General features: G+C 44.6%; 1 protein-coding gene across 4 annotated transcripts in view; it reads left to right on the plus strand.

Moving 5' to 3' along the window:
• The window catches only part of LOC129829154 (serine-rich coiled-coil domain-containing protein 2-like), a 106,329-nt gene that overhangs the window by 56,865 nt on the left and 28,575 nt on the right, over window positions 1-20,889 (plus strand). For all 4 annotated transcript variants that reach the window (XM_055890729.1, XM_055890728.1, XM_055890731.1 and 1 more), the window contains exons 7-8: window positions 12,674-12,760; window positions 14,304-14,390. In XM_055890729.1, the coding sequence (XP_055746704.1) occupies window positions 12,674-12,760; window positions 14,304-14,390 (174 nt within the window). The remainder of the gene's footprint in view (window positions 1-12,673; window positions 12,761-14,303; window positions 14,391-20,889) is intronic.

A 20,889-nucleotide genomic window follows, 5' to 3' on the forward strand; every position in this document is an offset into this window, starting at 1 on the left:
TTCTATCCAATAATAATAATAATATGCATATTGTACGATCAAGAGTTTTGCAGGAAGCCGTTTAAAAAATTACAAGATTACCATAAATAGTGACAACAGCGCCCCCATCCTCAACAGGTTAAGCCAAAAGTTAAAGCCAGCATCCAGCAATCCTGGACCAAAATATGGGTTAAGAATTGGGGTAAGAGCCGAGGTTAGTTTGGACCTTCCCAGGAAGCGCTGAACTGACCTCCATACTTTGAGTGTGTTAAGTGTAATAGGATTATTGCAGTGATCTTCTACAGACTTGAAACTTCTGAAAAATAAAAGATCCTGTAAGGATTATTTTGAAAGAGAAGTCTCATTGTCTAACCAAATAGAGGAGTCATCATTTGTGATCCAATTAGAAATATAACATAAGTGGGCACACCACTGATAGAACCTGATATTGGGCAGATCCAAGCCCCCCATAGAACTTGGCAGCTGCAATATTGCCATCTTAAGTCTTGGCTTGCGTTTACTCCATATGAAGGAACTTGGCCATCCATTTACATCCTTTATTACCTTTTTGCAGAGTAATACTGGGATCATTTGGATTGGGTAAAGTAGTCTAGGTAAAATGTTCATTTTCAAGAGGGATATTCTACCCAACCAAGAAATCGGGAGAGTTCCAGCGCTCCAGATCCTGTCTTATTGTATCAAACAAGGGATCAAAATTGGCTTTGTACATTTGTTGGATTTTAGGAGTTACAAATATACCCAGATACGTAAAACCTGAGGGAGACCATTTAAAAGGGAAGGGGGGAGAAGTATTAGGTACAGAGTGAAGGTTACCAAGTGGCATAGCCTCTGATTTAGTTAAGTTAATCTTGTAGCCTGAGAATTTGCTGAATAATTCAATAATATTGATAAGAGATGTAGTTGAAGTCTCGGGACTAGAGATGAATATCAGGACATCATCAGTATACAAGCTTATTTTATGGTGAACATCACCAATGAGCAGCCCCTGTATAGCAGGCGTTACCCTGATGGCCTCGGCCAGTGGTTCCATAACGAGTGCAAATAGAAGAGGGGACAAAGGACAGCCCTGTCTGGTACCTCTATATAGAGAAGCTATTTGACCGTAGCCCATTAGTAAGGACAGCAGCCTGAGGATCATCATATAACACTTTCAACCATTATATAAAGTTGTCCCCTAGACCAAATTTATTTGGAGCAAATAATAGGTAAGACCACTCCACACGATCAAATGCTTTCTCAGCATCTAGGGAGAGCACAAGACCATCCCTAGCACTTTGTTCGATAGGCTTGAATTACATTAAGAAGCTGCCTGACATTGTTGCATGACTTACAGCCCTTAATTAAGCCAGTTTGGGCTCCTTTCACAATTAGTGGCAGTGAGTCCTCTAATTTTGTGGCTAGAATTTTAGAAAGCAATTTTCTATCCACATTCAGAAGGGAAATTGGTCTGTACGAGGAACAAGACTCTGGACATTTTCCCTTTTTGAGAATAAGTGATATGTTGGCTTCCCTCAACATTTGAGGGAGCTGGTCATTTGAAAATGAGTGGTTAAACATATCACGCAATGGCTCAAGGATCAGGCCATGGAACTCTTTATAGAACTCACTTCAAAACCCGTCTGGTCCTGGGGCCTTACCATTTTGCAGATTCTTAATTGCGAACATTATCTCTTCCTCGGTAATAGGAGCATTAAGGAGAGACCTCTGAGCTCCCTACTATCTCCGAAGAACAATCTTAGAAATAAGTTCTCCATTAATTTGGGTGCATCATTTGGCAGTTGTGAGGGATACAGATTTGCATTTATCATTTTTTTAAATTTTCATATAAATGATTGCCATCAGAATCAGTAATAGTAGCAATTGACTGAGTCCGCTCTCTTTTTAGCTAGGTACGCCAAGTACTTTCCTGGCTTATCGCCATGTTCATATAGCTTTTGCCTGACAAATCTCATTTTCTTTTCAGCGTCCTGTGTTAGGAGAGAGTCCAACGTTGATCTAAGAACTGATATTTCCTTTTAATAGGGTAGGAGTGGGAGTTTTAATATAGTCCTTCTCTTTAGTTCTTAATTCACCCTCTAACGTTTTTTGCTTTTCCGCCTCTTAGTGGCTGTGTATGACATTTACATTACATTTAAGTCATTTAGCAGACGCTCTTATCCAGAGCGACTTACAAATTGGTGCATTCACCTTATGACATCCAGTGGAACAGCCACTTTACAATAGTGCATCAGATCTTTTAAGGGAGGGGGGGGGGGGGGGGGGGGGGCAGAAGGATTGCTTTATCCTAGGTATTCCTTGAAGAGGTGGGGTTTCAGGTGTCTCCGGAAGGTGGTGATTGACTCCGCTGTCCTGGCGTCGTGAGGGAGTTTGTTCCACCATTGGGGGGCCAGAGCAGCGAACAGTTTTGACTGGGCTGAGCGGGAACTGTACTTCCTCAGTGGTAGGGAGGCGAGCAGGCCAGAGGTGGATGAACGCAGTGCCCTTGTTTGGGTGTAGGGCCTGATCAGAGCCTGAAGGTACTGAGGTGCCGTTCCCCTCACAGCTCCGTAGGCAAGCACCATGGTCTTGTAGCGGATGCGAGCTTCAACTGGAAGCCAGTGGAGAGAGCGGAGGAGCGGGGTGACGTGAGAGAACTTGGGAAGGTTGAACACCAGACGGGCTGCGGCGTTCTGGATGAGTTGTAGGGGTTTAATGGCACAGGCAGGGAGCCCAGCCAGCAGCGAGTTGCAGTAATCCAGACGGGAGATGACAAGTGCCTGGATTAGGACCTGCGCCGCTTCCTGTGTGAGGCAGGGTCGTACTCTGCGGATGTTGTAGAGCATGAACCTACAGGAACGGGCCACCGCCTTGATGTTGGTGGAGAACGACAGGGTGTTGTCCAGGATCACGCCAAGGTTCTTAGCGCTCTGGGAGGAGGACACAATGGAGTTGTCAACCGTGATGGCGAGATCATGGAACGGACAGTCCTTCCCCGGGAGGAAGAGCAGCTCCGTCTTGCCGAGGTTCAGCTTGAGGTGGTGATCCGTCATCCACACTGATATGTCTGCCAGACATGCAGAGATGCGATTCGCCACCTGGTCATCAGAAGGGGGAAAGGAGAAGATTAATTGTGTGTCGTCTGCATAGCAATGATAGGAGAGACCATGTGAGGTTATGACAGAGCCAAGTGACTTGGTGTATAGCGAGAATAGGAGAGGGCCTAGAACAGAGCCCTGGGGGACACCAGTGGTGAGAGCGCGTGGTGAGGAGACAGATTCTCGCCACGCCACCTGGTAGGAGCGACCTGTCAGGTAGGACGCAATCCAAGCGTGGGCCGTGCCGGAGATGCCCAACTCGGAGAGGGTGGAGAGGAGGATCTGATGGTTCACAGTATCGAAGGCAGCCGATAGGTCTAGAAGGATGAGAGCAGAGGAGAGAGAGTTAGCTTTAGCAGTGCGGAGCGCCTCCGTGATACAGAGAAGAGCAGTCTCAGTTGAGTGACTAGTCTTGAAACCTGACTGATTTGGATCAAGAAGGTCATTCTGAGAGAGATAGCAGGAGAGCTGGCCAAGGACGGCACGTTCAAGAGTTTTGGAGAGAAAAGAAAGAAGGGATACTGGTCTGTAGTTGTTGACATCGGAGGGATCGAGTGTAGGTTTTTTCAGAAGGGGTGCAACTCTCGCTCTCTTGAAGACGGAAGGGACGTAGCCAGCGGTCAAGGATGAGTTGATGAGCGAGGTGAGGTAAGGTAGAAGGTCTCCGGAAATGGTCTGGAGAAGAGAGGAGGGGATAGGGTCAAGCGGGCAGGTTGTTGGGCGGCCGGCCGTCACAAGACGCGAGATTTCATCTGGAGAGAGAGGGGAGAAAGAGGTCAAAGCACAGGGTTGGGCAGTGTGAGCAGAACCAGCGGTGTCGTTTGACTTAGCGAACGAGGATCGGATGTCGTCGACCTTCTTTTCAAAATGGTTGACGAAGTCGTCTGCAGAGAGGGAGGAGGGGGGGGGAGGGGGAGGAGGATTCAGGAGGGAGGAGAAGGTGGCAAAGAGCTTCCTAGGGTTAGAGGCAGATGCTTGGAATTTAGAGTGGTAGAAAGTGGCTTTAGCAGCAGAGACAGAAGAGGAAAATGTAGAGAGGAGGGAGTGAAAGGATGCCAGGTCCGCAGGGAGGCGAGTTTTCCTCCATTTCCGCTCGGCTGCCCGGAGCCCTGTTCTGTGAGCTCGCAATGAGTCGTCGAGCCACGGAGCGGGAGGGGAGGACCGAGCCGGCCTGGAGGATAGGGGACATAGAGAGTCAAAGGATGCAGAAAGGGAGGAGAGGAGGGTTGAGGAGGCAGAATCAGGAGATAGGTTGGAGAAGGTTTGGGCAGAGGGAAGAGATGATAGGATGGAAGAGGAGAGAGTAGCGGGGGAGAGAGAGCGGAGGTTGGGACGGCGCGATACCATCCGAGTAGGGGCAGTGTGGGAAGTGTTGGATGAGAGCGAGAGGGAGAAGGATACAAGGTAGTGGTCGGAGACTTGGAGGGGAGTTGCAATGAGGTTAGTGGAAGAACAGCATCTAGTAAAGATGAGGTCAAGCGTATTGCCTGCCTTGTGAGTAGGGGGGGAAGGTGAGAGGGTGAGGTCAAAAGAGGAGAGGAGTGGAAAGAAGGAGGCAGAGAGGAATGAGTCAAAGGTAGACATGGGGAGGTTAAAGTCACCCAGAACTGTGAGAGGTGAGCCGTCCTCAGGAAAGGAGCTTATCAAGGCATCAAGCTCATTGATGAACTCTCCAAGGGAACCTGGAGGGCGATAAATGATAAGGATGTTAAGCTTGAAAGGGCTGGTAACTGTGACAGCATGGAATTCAAAGGAGGCGATAGACAGATGGGTAAGGGGAGAAAGAGAGAATGACCACTTGGGAGAGATGAGGATCCCGGTGCCACCACCCCGCTGACCAGAAGGTCTCGGGGTGTGCGAGAACACGTGGGCAGACGAAGAGAGAGCAGTAGGAGTAGCAGTGTTATCTGTGGTGAGCCATGTTTCCGTCAGTGCCAGGAAGTCGAGGGACTGGAGGGACGCATAGGCTGAGATGAGCTCTGCCTTGTTGGCCGCAGATCGGCAGTTCCAGAGGCTACCGGAGACCTGGAACTCCACGTGGGTCGTGCGGGCTGGGACCACCAGGTTAGGGTGGGCGCGGCCACGCGGTGCGAAGCGTTTGTATGGTCTGTGCAGAGAGGAGAGAACAGGGATAGACAGACACATGGTTGACAGGCTACAGAAGAGGCTACGCTAATGCAAAGGAGATTAGAATGACAAGTGGGCTACACGTCTCGAATGTTCAGAAAGTTAAGCTTACGTTGCAAAAAATAAGAATAAAATACAAGATCTTATTGACTAAAATGATATAATACTGCTGGCTGGTGAAGTAGCCTGGCTAGCAGTGGCTACGTTGTTGAAAGTGAAGCTGGCTAGGTAACCTCGACAATTTCACTAAATTTCTCTAAACTACACAATTATCATGGATACAAGGACAGGAAAGACAACTAGCTAACACTACGCTAATCAAGTCGTTCCTATTGTAATGTAAGTTTCTACAGTGCTGCTATTCGGTAGAAGTTGGCTAGCTAGCAGTGTTGGCTAGGTAGGAGGACGGCAGCGCGGGAGGCGAAAAATAGCTGGCTAGCTAACCGATAATTACTCAAAGCTACACAATTATCTTAGATAGAAAGATAGCAAAGAAAACTATGTAGCTAGCTAACACTACACAAGTCAAGTCGTTCCGTTGTAATGTAATCGTTTCTACAGTGCTGCTAATCGGTGGCTAGCTGGCTAGCTAGCAGGGTTGACTACGTTACGTTAGGGCGAGAATACCTGGCTAGCGAACCTCAGCGAACCTTGATAACTACACAATTATCACCGATACAAAGACGGCTATGTAGCCAGCTAAGTAGCTAGCTAAGATCGAACATAATCGGACATAATCAGACTCCTGGCGTATGCTTTACAGGTTTCACAAAGGAGCGAGGGGTGATCTGTTGATTGAGAGTTAGAGAAAAATGCTTTAAATTCTGTAATAAAATATGATGTGAATGTATGGTCTTTAAGGATGGTTGTATTCAACCTCCAATGTTTTGACAGATTGAATGCCCCGTTGAGTTTTATGTCCAGGATCACCTCTGCATGATCAGATATGACTATGCTTCCTATCCTAGCGGATAAAACAGACTGCAAAGACGTCCTGGGCACAAAAAAAGTAATCTATTCTAGTCTGACATCCATGAGGTGCAGAGAAAAAAGTGAACTCTCTGTTGGAGGGGTGAAACGTTCTCCAAACATCAGCATACCCCAGATCATCACACATAGCTTTAAGTGACTTAGCTCGAGGAGAGAGTGGAGCTATACCGCTGGGAAACTTATCAATAAGGGGGTTCAACAAACAATTAAAATCTACTCCAACCACTGCAGTGTCTGAGTTTAATTCTGAAAAGTCTAGAAATACCTTAGTGAGGAAATCAGGGGGGTGGGCATGGGGGGGGGGAGTAAATATTCATTATGGAGATGTTCTGCCCTTGTAAAGTACCATTAATTATAACAAAGCGACCAAATGTATCTTTCACACAATTCAAGACCTTAAGTGGTAAGTTATTTTTCACAAGAATTGCTACACCTCTACTTCTGGATGAGAAAAACACTTGACCAAACCCCCCTTGTTGTAATTTCAGATGCTCCTTATCATCCAAATGAGTTTCTTGCAACAGGGCAATATCAATATTTTCTTTTTTGAAAAAAGACAGTACCTTCTTCCTATTAATGGGGTTATGGCTCCCTCTAATGTTCCATGTACATACACGAAGTCTGTTACCTGCCATTGCACTTTGACCATTCAATATCCAGACTGAATCCTACTGTAAAAGTGGGGTGGTACCTTTTTCCATGTGTTGAACTCTCTTCTATCTCACCGAGCATAAACAAACGATATGAACTCTTAACTATACTAAACCCAAAAATTAAACATGTAAAGATCCAAAAGGGGGTTTTCCCACTAGCTAATATGCAGGGGATTTCAACTTTCCAATGTAGACTCTTAAGTCTGCATTGCCACTCAATAGCCTCATCCTTTATATATATATATATCCTTTATATCATCCTTTATATATATTCATTTCCATATATATATATATGTATGTATGTATGTATGTATGTGTGTATGTGTGTATGTATGTGTGTGTGTGTGTGTGTGTGTGTGTGTATATATATGGAAATGAAAATCAATAGGAGATTGAGGCTCTTCCACCTAAAACCAAGCCTGGGCACCTATATAGATTCACCCATATCTCAGCCTGAGCTATAGCGGCAGTTACTTTAGCAAGAAAAATTATAAAAATACAAATATTACTGAACCGGAGCACGTGAGAACTCACACCACTGTTTCATGATCAGATTCAAATAAAATAAAGTTATCCAATGCTGCTGAGGTGCAGCTTAAAGTTATTTACCCGAGAGAGTCAATAAACGCAGCAGCCTCTTCGGGTGTGTAGAGTTTCTTAGGCGATCCGTTGACCATAATCTTCAATGTGGCCGGGTACAGCAGTGCGTAGTCCATCTTCATTCTCTTGAGTCGAGCCTTCGCCTCATCAAACCTTTTGCGTCTTCGTACAACCACTGTGGAGTAATCATTGAAGAATGAGACCTTTGGACCTTTACGTTGACTACCGTCAGAACCGATGTTTCTAGCCGCATCCATGACGCGCTGCTTGTCGGTGAAGTTGTGGAACTTTATAACCACTGGCCGTGGGCGCTGGTTGGGACCGGGTATCGGTGCTTGAAAGCGATGGGCTCTGTCCAGCTTCACACGGCCATCCTTAGTGTGCATTTGTAGGTAGTCAGGGATCCATTCCTCAAAAGGTTTTACTGAACGTGTCCCTTCAGAATTTTCCGGAAGTCCCACAACACGAATATTGCATCTGCGTCCTCGATTATCCAAGTCGTCAATGTGCTCCGCCATTTTGCGCACCTGTTTCTCAAGTGCTTTTATCTTAGTGTCCATAGATGTAGTTGAAGCTTCCACTGTAGCAATTCTTCCTTCCGCCTCATCAACAAGTTTGACAACCCTCTGTAGTTCAGCTGAATGGCCTGCTATTTCTTCCAAGACCGTTCTTATCTTAACATCGATCACTTTAGTAATGTTATCCGTCATCATCACCAGGTCCATTGTGCCTGAATCCGCAATGGTGTTAGCTTCGCTAACGTAAGCTAGCTCCTCCTGCACATCTACAGGGATGGTGGTTTTGGTCGAGTTCTTAGTAGTTCTGTTGGGCATGTTGTCGGAGATTTGAGAAATAGCCGTCAAGACTCATTGTAGGATAACTAATTTAGCCAATTCTACCACTTTTTCAAGCTAGGATATTAATGAAAAAATATACATTTACGAATGCCACGGGAGCTCGCTGAAACGGTGTTCTCTCTACGGCGCCATTTTGTCGCCCCCCCGCACACCTGTTAATTGAAATGCTGGTTGGTTGAATGAAGCTATTTGAGAGAAAGCCAATAGTGTGTAAAGCTGTCATCAAGGCAAAGGGTAGCTACTTTGAAGAATTTGAAATATAAAATATATTTAACACTTTTTTTTTTTTGGTTACTACATGATTCCATATGTGTTATTTCATAGTTTTGATGTCTTCACTATTATTCTACAATGTAGAAAATAGTTTTTAAAAAAGAAAGAAAAAAAAATATTTGACTGGTACTGTATATATTGTTAAACAAAATCTATGTTTTAAGAGTAATCCTATTAGTATAAAATAATATACTTTAAAATAAAAGTTGAGCATACAATATACCAAGTGTATTTATAGGGCGCTGGGGCACCATGAGCCAGAACTGCTTCAATGCTTCTTGGCATAGATTCTAAAAGGTTGTCAATTTCAGACCCCACTGTATTTTGATGAGACAGTTCCAGGCTGTAACTATTATCATCTGTGTACTATCAACCGTGTTCCTATTGGTTGGTCATCTATCTCCCGCTCCCCCGTAGTACCCAGAGAAAGCAGGGGGGGCAAATACTGTATGTGTCCCAAATGGAACCCTATTCCATATGTAGTGCACTACCTTTGACCAGCAGTGTACTATATAAAGTGTCTTCAGAAAGTATTCATAATCCTTGACTTATTCCACATTTTGTCACAATTCAAAATGGATGAAATAGATTTTTTTTCTTCTCACCCATCTACACAGAATATACCTAAATGACAAAGTGAAAACAAGTTTTTAGAAATGGTTGCTTATTTTTTGGGGAAATTAAATACAGAAATATCTCATTTACATAAGTATGCACACCCCTGACTCAATACATGTTAGAATCACCTTTTGCAGCGATTTACAGCTGTGAGTCTTTTTGTGTAAGTGTTCCACACCTGGATTGTACAATACTTGCACATTATTATTTTTTTAAATTCTGAAAGCGCTGTGGAGTTTGTTGTTGATCATTGCGAGACAGCCTTTTTCAAGTCTTGCCATAGATTTTTCAAACCGCTTTAATTCAAAACTGTGTCTAGGCCACTCAGGAAAATTCAACATCCTCTTGGTAAGAAACTCCAATGTATATTTGGCCTTGTATTCTAGGTTATTGTCCTGCTGAAAGGTGAATTTGTCTCCCAGTGTCTGTTGGAAAGCAGACTGAACCAGGTAAAATTTTGCCTGTGCTTAGCTCTATTCTGTTGTTTTTTTGTCCCCCAAAAAATCATTGCCAATAACAAACATACCCATAACATGATGCAGCCACCACCATGCTTGAAAATATAAAGAGTTTTTCCCCAAACATAACACTGTGTTTAGGGCATGAAGTCAATTTCTTTGCCACATTTTTTTGCAGTTTTAAACAGGATGCATGTTTAGAAATATTTTATTCTGTACAGGCTTCCTTCCTTTTCACTCTGTCAATTAGGTTAGTATTGTGGAGTAACTACAATGTTGTTGATCCATCCTCGGTTTTCTCCTTTGACAGCCATTTTAACTCTAACAGGTTTTAGGTGCCCTTCTTTGCGAGGAATTGGAAAACGTCCCTGGTCTTTATGGTTGACTCTGTTTGAAATGCACTGCTCGACTGAGGGACCTTACAATTATCCCTATGTGTGAGGTACAGAGACGAGGTAGTCGTTCAAAAAATCATGTTAAACACTATTATTGCACATCGAGTCCATGCAACGTATGTGACTTGTTAAGCACATTTTTGCTCCTAAACGTATTTAGGTTTGCCTTAACAAAGGGTTACTGACTCAAGACATTTCAGCTATTCATTTTTTATTAATTTGTAAAAATGTACTAAACCAATGACTTTGACATTGTGTCATGGGCCTACACACAATACCCCACAATCTCAATTTAATCAATTTTTTAGTCGAGGGGTGTGAATACTTTCTGAAGGCACTGTTGAAAATAGGGTTCCATTTAGGGTGCAGACACTGTTTTGTACATATCTGCGGTGTTAAGTTGGGACATAGTATCTCAGCCAGTGAGTTTAGAAGGAGAGTGACTGGCCACCAACATCTTCTGTGACATTTGGGGATCTGGTCCCTACTCTGTGTATAACAGTTGGCTCACTACAGTAACGACTGGTCAAAAGTAGTGCACTATATAGGGAATAGGGTGCCATTTGAGACTATTCCAAGGATCACAGCCTGATAGGAGGGCTACTGCTCTCCTATCATTGATATATGTTTGCATCGAAACAGTGTTGTTCTTGGCCCACTGCAGTTCCGTAGGGCTATTGTCAACACTCACATCATAGATTTACACGGCCCCATCCATGTCCCACAGATAATTATTATCTCGGTTTGACAATCTGACAGAATCAATGATGAAAGCAGCCGAGTTCCCCAACGCTCCAGCCACGATATCTAAGGCGGTGGTGAGATTTCGGATGCCGCTAAAGGCTAATGGGTCTCTGTCTGCGAGGGATGGGAGATACATGTGGTGGCAATCGGAGGCGTCTGATTTGCGCGAGGCTGTTATTGGTTGACGTGCGGCTTGTTTTCTGGCCTACCGTTAAAACCGCCTGTGACGAGCAACGGGGAGCCAGAGGAGGAGACACTGAGTACATTCCAAATGGCACCCTATTCCCTACGTAGTGCACTACTTTTGACCTGGGCCCTATGACCCCTGGTCAAAAGTAGGGCACTATATAGGGAAACGGGTGCCATTTGAAACGGCCTGACTCTGATGGGAGCTGGACTGGACACACTGACTGGACAAATATTGATGTGGATTTCATTGATCCTTTATTTCAACAGGCCCTTGTCTGTAGATTTTATTCTTCTTATTGTATTCTTCTAACATTTCTCCCTTCTCGACATATGTCTCCCAATTATAGAAATAGCATGATATGGGTGGTGTCTGTATCTACATGTCTGTAGCGAATAAACCCCTTGTCTAAGGGTTCCATGTCACGATTGCAAATCTAATGTTCATCAGAACTCTGATCCAAAAACCCTCAGAGCTGAGCTCCGTTCGTGGACGCTGGGCAGTGAAGTCCAACTGAAAAGCAGCTTAGAGACTCCCTCCCGTCTATGCGCTGGGATGACACAACCCCATGTAGACTTTCTTGACACTGATCCCTCTCATGATGCGAATTCATCCTCTTCTCCACAGCTCCATCACACGTTTAGTAGCTCTAGTGGGTTGTTGAAATGTGGATCGCGGGACAATTTGTGTCAGAATAGCTTTATTGAAAGCCTGATTTGACATGAAGAGCACTTTGAATGTAGCGGCTGTAGGCCATGTCATTACTCATGCACCATTTTTTTTTCTTGGCCTCTCTGTTGGTTGAAACGTTGCCATGGAAATGGCACAATCTCTATGTTAATGCTAAGAGGAACGATAAACTCGCGTCCCTAGACATCAAGACGTCTTAAAAGAACAATTGAAAGCGAGGAACGGTTTAGTGTAGGCAATAGGCCGATTTTGTAAGTCATGTAAAAGAGCTTACGGCTGGCTCATCATTGGTTTCTTCATAGAAATATAAGGGATACATTTTTTTTTATGAAGTCCTGTGAACTGCTATTAACTGTCGATTTGTGAGGCAGGAATATTTTCTTTTTGCTCGAGCCGCTATTAAAAGAGAAGAGGGTTATCGAAAAAGGCCATTGTCGTGGTAGGAACATACGGAAATCTCAGTGATCAACTGACATCACTCTTCATCTCCAAGGCTCTATCAAACTGAGGGTGTTCTCTAAAATTGGCCCCTGTCACTGTGTTAAATTGCATTTGATGCCTTCAAACTGCCGGCCCTCGCTGGCTCACTGAGCAGTGTGTGAGCACTCTGAGTGCTTTTGTTAGCTTGACGCGCTAAAACCACTCCTGGCATCGTTTGGCCCAACCAGGGGGTGGATTGAAGGCGGTAGGAGATTTGGAGAGTTAATTCAGTTCAGTGTGTAAGAGTCACGAAGATACATACGCAGCTATCATAATGTTGGGTTACAGTTCCTGTTGTTGGTCGAGCCAGCGTTTAGCCTTCTGTTATAAGCCCTGCCACAGCCAAACACTGGCTCTTTATACCGAAGAAAAGAGAGCTCAAAAGTATATGGTAGTTGTCCAACATGAATATTACATATGACATTTTAGTCATTTTTAACAGACACGCTCTCTCTCTCTGAAATCTGAGTTAGCCAGCAATTCACAAGCCTAATATGAGCCGTGTATGTTTTGGTGTCCTTGTATAGATGGAGGATGGTAGTGATATGGACGACACTCTGATTCTGGATACCTTGAGTCCAGAATCCAGACGGGACCCAATTCAAGCTCGACAGGTAAGACTCACTGTTTAACACCACACACACACACACACACACACACACAGTAGTAGGAAGTGTACTGTCAAACAAACCCCGTGTAGACAGTGGATTATGCCCATGTTATAGATGTTTGTCCAAGGCCCTGTTTGTCCTCGTGCTTCCAGTGCCCATCTTCTGTTTGTGTTCACATGGCCTGAGCGCTTTGGTCTGTTTTCCTTCTTGTTGTTTGTGTGCATACCCTGTTTTTGTCCGCTGTACGTTCTCCATTCTCAGGTTATCTTTGTTGCCGTGTCAGCTCTAGGTCTGTTTGTGTGTGTGTATGCTTGTTTGCCAGGCATATTACGTTTTTGAACCTGGAATCCAATTTCCTGTTATTGTGTGTGTTTTATTGTGCGTGTTTGCAATTGCCTGCGTGTTTGGGGGAACATTGCTTCTTTTTTTTACCTTGAATCTCTCTTGAAGGAGTCAAGCAAAGGGTAGTCTGTTCTGTTCCTTCTCCTCTTGACATCACAATGGCCATGTCTCAACCTCCTCCTGACCTAACCTGTAAACACTGCAAACCTGTGTACAGCTGGGCCAATGTTTCCTGGCTCTTCCAGCTTAGCCTTGCCCTCCCAGCATGTCTGTCTGGGGCAGTGGAGGGGGAGGGGGGGGGGGGGGGGATTAACCACCCTGAACCACAAAGACATTAAGGACCCTAACAACCTGGCGGAGCCCAAACCCACACCTCTCACCCCTGTCCCTGGAAGCGAGCAGAGCCCTGCTGAACGATAGCATTGACATGGATGGTGAAGGCTCCAAAACGGGCTCACCCTGAGTGCTGTCCATATTATCTAGCATCCACTGTCACACAGTGACAGAGAAGAGGGCATTGGCGCCAGCAGGCATTTGCAATGCATTTCTGCATTAAATTGTATAGCCATTTATACACACATTTTTCAGTCACGCAGGGACTGTGTGTGATTGTCTGGGCCGGAGTGCATGGAGTTTAGGGACCGGGGAAGGGTGTGGGTAGCGGCCGGGCCAGAAGGAGCCCGGCTGGGCTGGGAGCGCATCAGAATGCAGCGTGTCTGCCTGGTCCTAGGGTTCCCCCTCTGTGTTTGGCTGAGGCCCATTAAAGATGCAGGGTACCTCCGTGGCGCTGAGCCTCTGATGTGCAGCCTTTGCCCACGGACCGAGCTTATCATCTCTCTCTCCCATCCCGACAGGTGTTTTGGATTCTCATTCGAGGGCATGTGCCTCTCTCTGTCGTCTTCTAGCTTTCCAAACATGCGCTCTCGCTCTCGCATTCACTGGCTCCCTCCATCTCTCCCTCCTGCAGGGAGACATCACAGCCGGGTTCATGGTTTGTGACTCTGGCCAGTGATCGGCTGATCGACCTCCCCCTTATTCCGTGCCATCCTCTGGATGAATTCACAAATTGGATTCTGGCTCAGATCTTGGCAGCCCTGCAGTGGACGGGTGGAGATGAGTCAGGAATAGAAATGTATGTTTAAGGCCGTTAGGGGTCAAATAAATCCGTACCGGCTGTACTGAACTGTCTTGGTTTGTGTTCTAGGTGGAGGAGCTGTTGAAGGAGATGCAGGAGCTGAGAGAGGAGCTGAGGAGTAAAGACCGGACCATTTCTCAGCTGACCCAGCAGATGGTATGTGCTTATTATTGTTCACGTGTTGACGCCGTAAGTACAAACTCTATTTCATCGCAATGCACTTCAACGGCTCAGACTTCCAACCTTTCTCACCCCATCTTCATGTCACTCTTCTAGCTAGTCGCTACCACTGTGACCCATGCACAGTAAGTGTTGTCAAACCCCAGGATTTTACCAGCCTCTTCCAAACCCACAGCCCCTTCAGCCAGGTCACCCATTATACAAGTCCGTATTCGACGTCCATCTATGTCGGAGGAGGTCTGGAGATGACTAGGAAACCGGTCACTAGGGGCAACCGTTTGTTTTAAGCCTATCCCAAACCTTAACCTTTCCCTTAACCATTCGGAGTTGATGCCTAAACTTAATCTTAATCACTTTGAAATTTGACGTTTGAGAAACATGGATGAACATCTAATTCTGACGTGAGACTGTGAGAGCTTGTTGGCCACTTATAGATCCAGCTCCTATTAGTCTATAAGGCTCTCCTCTGCCATCAACTCACTGTGGGGATCATGAAGTAACTATGGGCTCCATAGGGCCCTACTGGGTCTGGGTGAAGACTTGACAACTGCAGGAGCAGCTTCTCATGTTACTTTGGACCTAGTGTGGGAGAGAGCTGTACTTGTTTCCATGCCTCTGTGTCTTCCAGGGCCTGAGCCACTCCAGCTAACTGCTACTGCCCCGGAGGTAGAGTGGGAAGAGGGCTGTCATTATCGGACCTGTCCTGTGTGGGTAGTGTGGTTCTTACTCTGTGGGTAGATCTGTGAAATTAGACTTCACCTTGCGTGGAGTAATGTCTCTCATTGTGGCTCTTATCCTCTCTCTCTCTCTCTCGCTGTTGTCATTTTCTCTGTCTCTCTCTACACTGAGAGTATACAAAACATTGAGAACGGCTCGTTCCATGACATACTGTATGTAGACTGACCAGGTGAAAGCTATGATTCCTTATTGAGGTCACTTGATAAACCCACATCAATCAGTGTAGATGAAGGGGAGGAGACGATCGATTTTTAAGCGTTCAGGCATGGATTGTGTATGTGTGCCATTCAGAGGGTGAATGGGCAAGACAAAATATTGAAGTGCTTTTGAACGGGCTGTGGTAGTAGGTGTCAACTGCAACGCTGCTGGGTTTTTACCCCGCGAAACAGTTTCCCGTGTGTATCAAGAATGGCCCGCCACCCAAAAGGACGTCCAGCCAACACGACACAACTGTGGGAAGCATTGGAGTCGACGTGGGCCAGCATCCCTGTAGAATTATTTTTGTATTGTTGTCTGTGTCAAGTTTCAACTGAACGACACGCTTGAATAGTCTGCCCCTGACCATGCAACGCTTGTGCAACTCAATATTAGGAAGGTGTTCCTACCGTTTGGCATGCACTGAGTATCTTTCTCTCGTCTCTATCTCTCTGGGATCTTTTCCAGCTCCCATGCCTGATCAAACTGAATGAAAATGAGACCGTTGAGCTTCTGTAAATGTCTTATTGATTGAGACTTACTGCTTTAATTAGACTTTTTTTATTTATTGATTTTTCAACACTTTGTTAATTTCATGGTGCTGTTTCGATGCTGTTTACATGTTATTTGTTAAACTGTTTTTCACGCCTTGTGATTAACATTGAAAGAAACATTTGGAAATATTGGTTTTTCTAGTGTTCTGTAGTTTCCTTCTGTTGCGTCCCGAAGTAACTACTGCATAATGTGACTCCAGACTCTGTATCATCCAGTTATTTACCAGCAGCATTTCAAATACCCTGAAATCTACCTTTTACATGACCATATCACAGATATGCTGTTTAAGTTGAATTATCTACCTTCTGTTTTGATATTATCTTCTCTCTACAACCCTACTTCAAGCCATGCATTCTTATTGTTAGGGGGTGAATCAGCTTTAATTTTGAAGATGGATTGTGGCTTCCATCAATATAATTGTATGCATCATTTCCAATCCCCCTTTTTCTTTTATTGTATTTTTTTGTAATTGTATAAAATATATATATTTTCCTTTATTTTCCCCTATCCCTACCATACCTCCCCTAATTGGAGTAAACTAATGGACAACTTTTTAATTTATTGAATATCCGAAACATACAATATACTTGCAGTGAAGCCGCTCAACAACTACACCACACCAGTCATCCAACAGACTCCCATTCAGAGCGACACACAGAAGTATCCAGGGTCAACGCCCTGCTCAAGGGCACCTCGACAGATGTCCCACCAGGCCAAAAAACGGGGACCCAAACTCTCCAAGACCCCCCCCCCCCACACAGTTCCCCAATAGCTGACCCTCAACCACTTGAGACCCCTCCCCAAGAAGAAAATAAATGCAATGAATTCCATTCCCCACCCCCAAGAACCCCCCCCCCCCCCAATGCATCAACAACCAAGAAAATGAACTAAAGAGAAAAAAGAAAACAGCAAACGACAATGCAAGAAAAAAAAGACATCAAGGACAACTAAAATCATAACAGCAATGCCAACTGTATATGTTTGAGTGCATGTCTGGCACTATTGCATACGTGTGTGTGTGTGTGTGTGTGTGTGTGTCCCCGCCGTGTATGTGTGTCCTTGAATGAGAGTGTGTGTGTGTATATGCATGTGTACAAACACCGGACAGCATCAGCCTCAGGCAAACCGGCATTAGCTGAAAAAAACACTACTCCTCAGTGTCATTCAAACTTTGTCTTATGTTTTATTTTGACTTTATTTTTGACTTATCTTAGAATGAAGGTCAATCTCCCGCACAGCAACTCCACTCCCACTTGTCTCCAATTGCACATTCCACCTATCTCTGCTGGCCACCCTTTTCCGAATTCTACTCAACTAATATATCTTTCAACTATTCTGTGATGTTTAACGTATAATTTCAATCTGTTTAATCAAATATAATCCACAAATTGCGACAACTCTTAGGCTTCTGCTTCTTGCTTTAACATGCTATGTACATTTTATGGACACAGTTTACAATAGTTATCTTTTTGTTTGTTTTTAGTCCTGTCCTTCAGCTCCACTCAACCCCTCCCATCTATCCCAGAACACATCCAGTTTTGATTTCTATTTGCCATATATTTTTCAGCTGTGATGTTTCACAAAGTTCTGCACATTTCTATTCAACATATTGTAAATTAAAGACACATTTTTGCCAAGAGTTATTGTATTATTAATCGATTTGACCATGACTTTTTAAATCACCCAGCAGTGCTATATTGCAGAGTTGGCTCCAGGTAAATGTTGCAATTCTTAAGCCATTCCTGAACCTGCGACCAAAAACAAGCTACGTATGGATAGTACCAAAACAAATGATCTAACGATTCTGTCTCCTCACAGCAAAATCTTCAGAGCTGGGATGATTGTATTCCCCATATACACAGTGCCTTTGGAAAGTATTACGACCCCTTGAGTTTCTTCACATTTTGTTAGGTTGCAGCCTTATTCTAAAATGTATGAAATAGTTTCCCCCCCCCTGATAAATCGAAACACAATACACCATAATGACAGTGCAAAGCTATAAGCTTGGCACACCTGTATTTGGGGAGTTTCTCCCATTCTTCTCTGCAGATCATCTCACGCTCTGTCAGGTTGGATGGGGAGTGTTGCTGCACAGCTATCTCTCCAGAGATGTTCAAATCCGGGCTCTGGCTGGGCCTCTCAAGGACATTCAGAGACTTGTCCCGAAGCCACTCCTGCGTGGTCTTGGCTGTGCTTATGAGACACACTTGCTATGAGACTCAAAATTAAGGTCAGCTGCATCCTGTTAACATTGATCATCCTTGAGATGTTTCTACAACTTGATTGGAGTCCACCTGTGGTAAATTCAATTGATTGGAAATTATTTGGAAAGGCACACACCCTTCTAAATAAGGTCCCTGAGTTGACAGTGCATGTCAGAGCAAAAACCAAGCCATGAGGTCGAAGGAATTGTCTGTAGAGCTCCGAGACAGGATTGTGTTGAGGCACAGATCTGGAGAAGCGTTTCAAAAAGATGTCTGCAGCATTTGAAGGTCCCCAAGAACACAGTCGCCTTCTTCCATTCTTAAATGGAAGAAGTTTGGAATCACCAAAACTCTTCCTAGAGCTGGCCGCCTGGCCAAACTGAGCAATCTGAGGAGAAGGGCCTTGGTCGAGGAGGTGACCAAGAACCCAATGGTCACTCTGACAGAGTTCCAGAGTTCCTCTGGAGATGGGAGAACCGTCCAGAAGGACAACCATCTCTGCAGCATTACAACAATCATGCCTTTATGATAGTGAACAGATGGAAGCTACTCCTCAGTAAATGACACCCGCTTGGAGTTTGCCAAAAGGCACTTAAAGGACTCTGACCATGAGAATCAAAACTTTCTGGTGTGATGAAACCATTTGAGTCTTTTGCCTGAATGCCAAGCATCACATCTGGAGGAAACCTAGGACCATCCCTACGGTGAAGCATGGTGGTGGCAGCATCATGCTGTGGGGATGTTTTTCAGCGGCAGGGACTGGGAGATTAGTCAGGATCGAGGCGAAGATGAACAGCGCAAAGTACAGCGATCCTTGATGAAAACCTGCTCCTGACCGCTCAGGACCTCAGATTGGGGTGTAGGTTCACCTTCCAAAAGGACAATGACCTTAAGTACACAGTCAAGACAACTCACGAGTTGCTTCGGAACAAGTCTCTGAATGTCCTTGAGTGGCCCAGCCAGAGCCCGGACTTGAACCCGATCGAACATCTCTGGAGAGACCTGAAAATAGCTGCGCAGCGACGCTCCCCATCCAACCTGACAGAGCTTGCGATGATCTGCAGAGAACAATGGGAGAAACTCCTCAAATACAGGTGTGCCAAACTTGTAGCGTCATACCCAAGAAGATTCAAAGCTGTAATCGCTGCCGAAGGTGCTTCAACAAAGACCTGAGTAAAGGGGCTGAATACTTATGTTTCCGTTTTTTTACATTTTAATACATTTGCAAAAATGACTCATTATAGGGTATTATGTGTAGATTGAGGGGGGAACAAACTATTTAATCAACGTAACAAAATGTGGAAAATATATCAAGGGGACTGAATTCTTTACGAATGCACTGTATATTATGTCAAAAAAAAGTAAGTTATACTTTATTCTGTCCTGAATAAAAGCCATGCATTCTTAGCAACCTCTTCCCATTCCATAGACCATTTATTGATACATGATTTAAGACTAATACTCTTTATTAGTAGAATCAGCCTGGATGCATGATTCAGGCCCAGAGGAGCTGTGTAGGCAGCAGTGGAGATTCATTAAACAGCTCTGTCTTTCCTGCTAATTTCACCTTTGAAGTTGAACTAGCATATCAAACAACAGAGCACTGTTTTTATTTCAGGGAATCATGTTGGAATCCTATTGGTTTATTTCAGCATGCCATAGCTGATATTCTTTATGACTGGAATCAGCCTGGATGCATGATTTCAGGTCCAGAGGAGCTGTGGAGGCAACAGGGGGATTCATTATTATTTCTTCACCACAGGAACACACCTCTCTCTCTCTCCTGCTAATATCACATTTGAAGTTGAACTAGCGTATCGATCAAAATAGAGCAATGTTTTATTTCAGGGACTCATCCTCCTGTTGGTAGTATGCAGACACAACGGGGCGTTAGAGCCTGGACAGACCCTGATTTGGTAGGGCTTGTATTCCTCTCCTTTACAATAACATGTACACTGTTTTAATAGTTCAATCTTTTCTGGTTAGAGTTTCCACCCTTTATGCTAAGAGCCACAGTGATTGAAATGTTGCTATTCATTGTGGGAGCATTCAAACACTTGTGCCTGATACTGTAGGGCAGAGGAGTCAAACTCATTCCATGGAGTGCCTATTGTCCTCAGTGTTTTTTTTTATTTTTTATTATTTGTGTCCAATTAAGACCTACACGACCAGGTGAGAGGAGTTCCTAACTAATCAATGCCCTTTTTAATTGATCAATCAAGTACAAGTGAAAACCTGCACGCACTTGGCCCTCCACGGAATGAGTTGGATACCTGTGCCGTAGTGTCTTTTTACTCTTTTGCCTTTTGTGAAAGCATATTTCTGTTTTAAGATGGCCGTGTTGTATGGTGCTTTCAGTCCTCCCACTAGCTGTAAGAGTGGAGCATCCGTCAGTCTCTGCTTGCGTTTCCTGGAATCTATAAGCCCTTAAGAGGCCGATAATTGTGTGTGCAGGTAATTGTATGCGTGTGTAATCAGAACGATGAGAGTGAAGTATGGGGATGAAAGGTTGTGTGCGTGTGTTTTTAAAAAGAGCCCTGGGGTTTTGAAGAATGCTTGAAAGAGTACAAACACAAAGCTGGTCTGTCTGGTCCTAGAATAGGTAATGGAAGATGAGGGAGTCCTAAGAGAGAACACTGCTACCGTACCGGTACATGATGATTTAGAGTGGCTGTGGCTTAGGTGTCTCAACTGTCCTGTGTGTGTGCGCGTCTGCGTGATAGTCTGCATCTGTGCTTTTCTGTGTGTGTGTCATACTCGGGGCCACAGCCAAAGGCCACCCT

Source organism: Salvelinus fontinalis, chromosome 30 (assembly GCF_029448725.1).
Source record: "Salvelinus fontinalis isolate EN_2023a chromosome 30, ASM2944872v1, whole genome shotgun sequence".
In the NCBI taxonomy this organism is placed as follows: Eukaryota; Metazoa; Chordata; class Actinopteri; order Salmoniformes; family Salmonidae; genus Salvelinus; species Salvelinus fontinalis.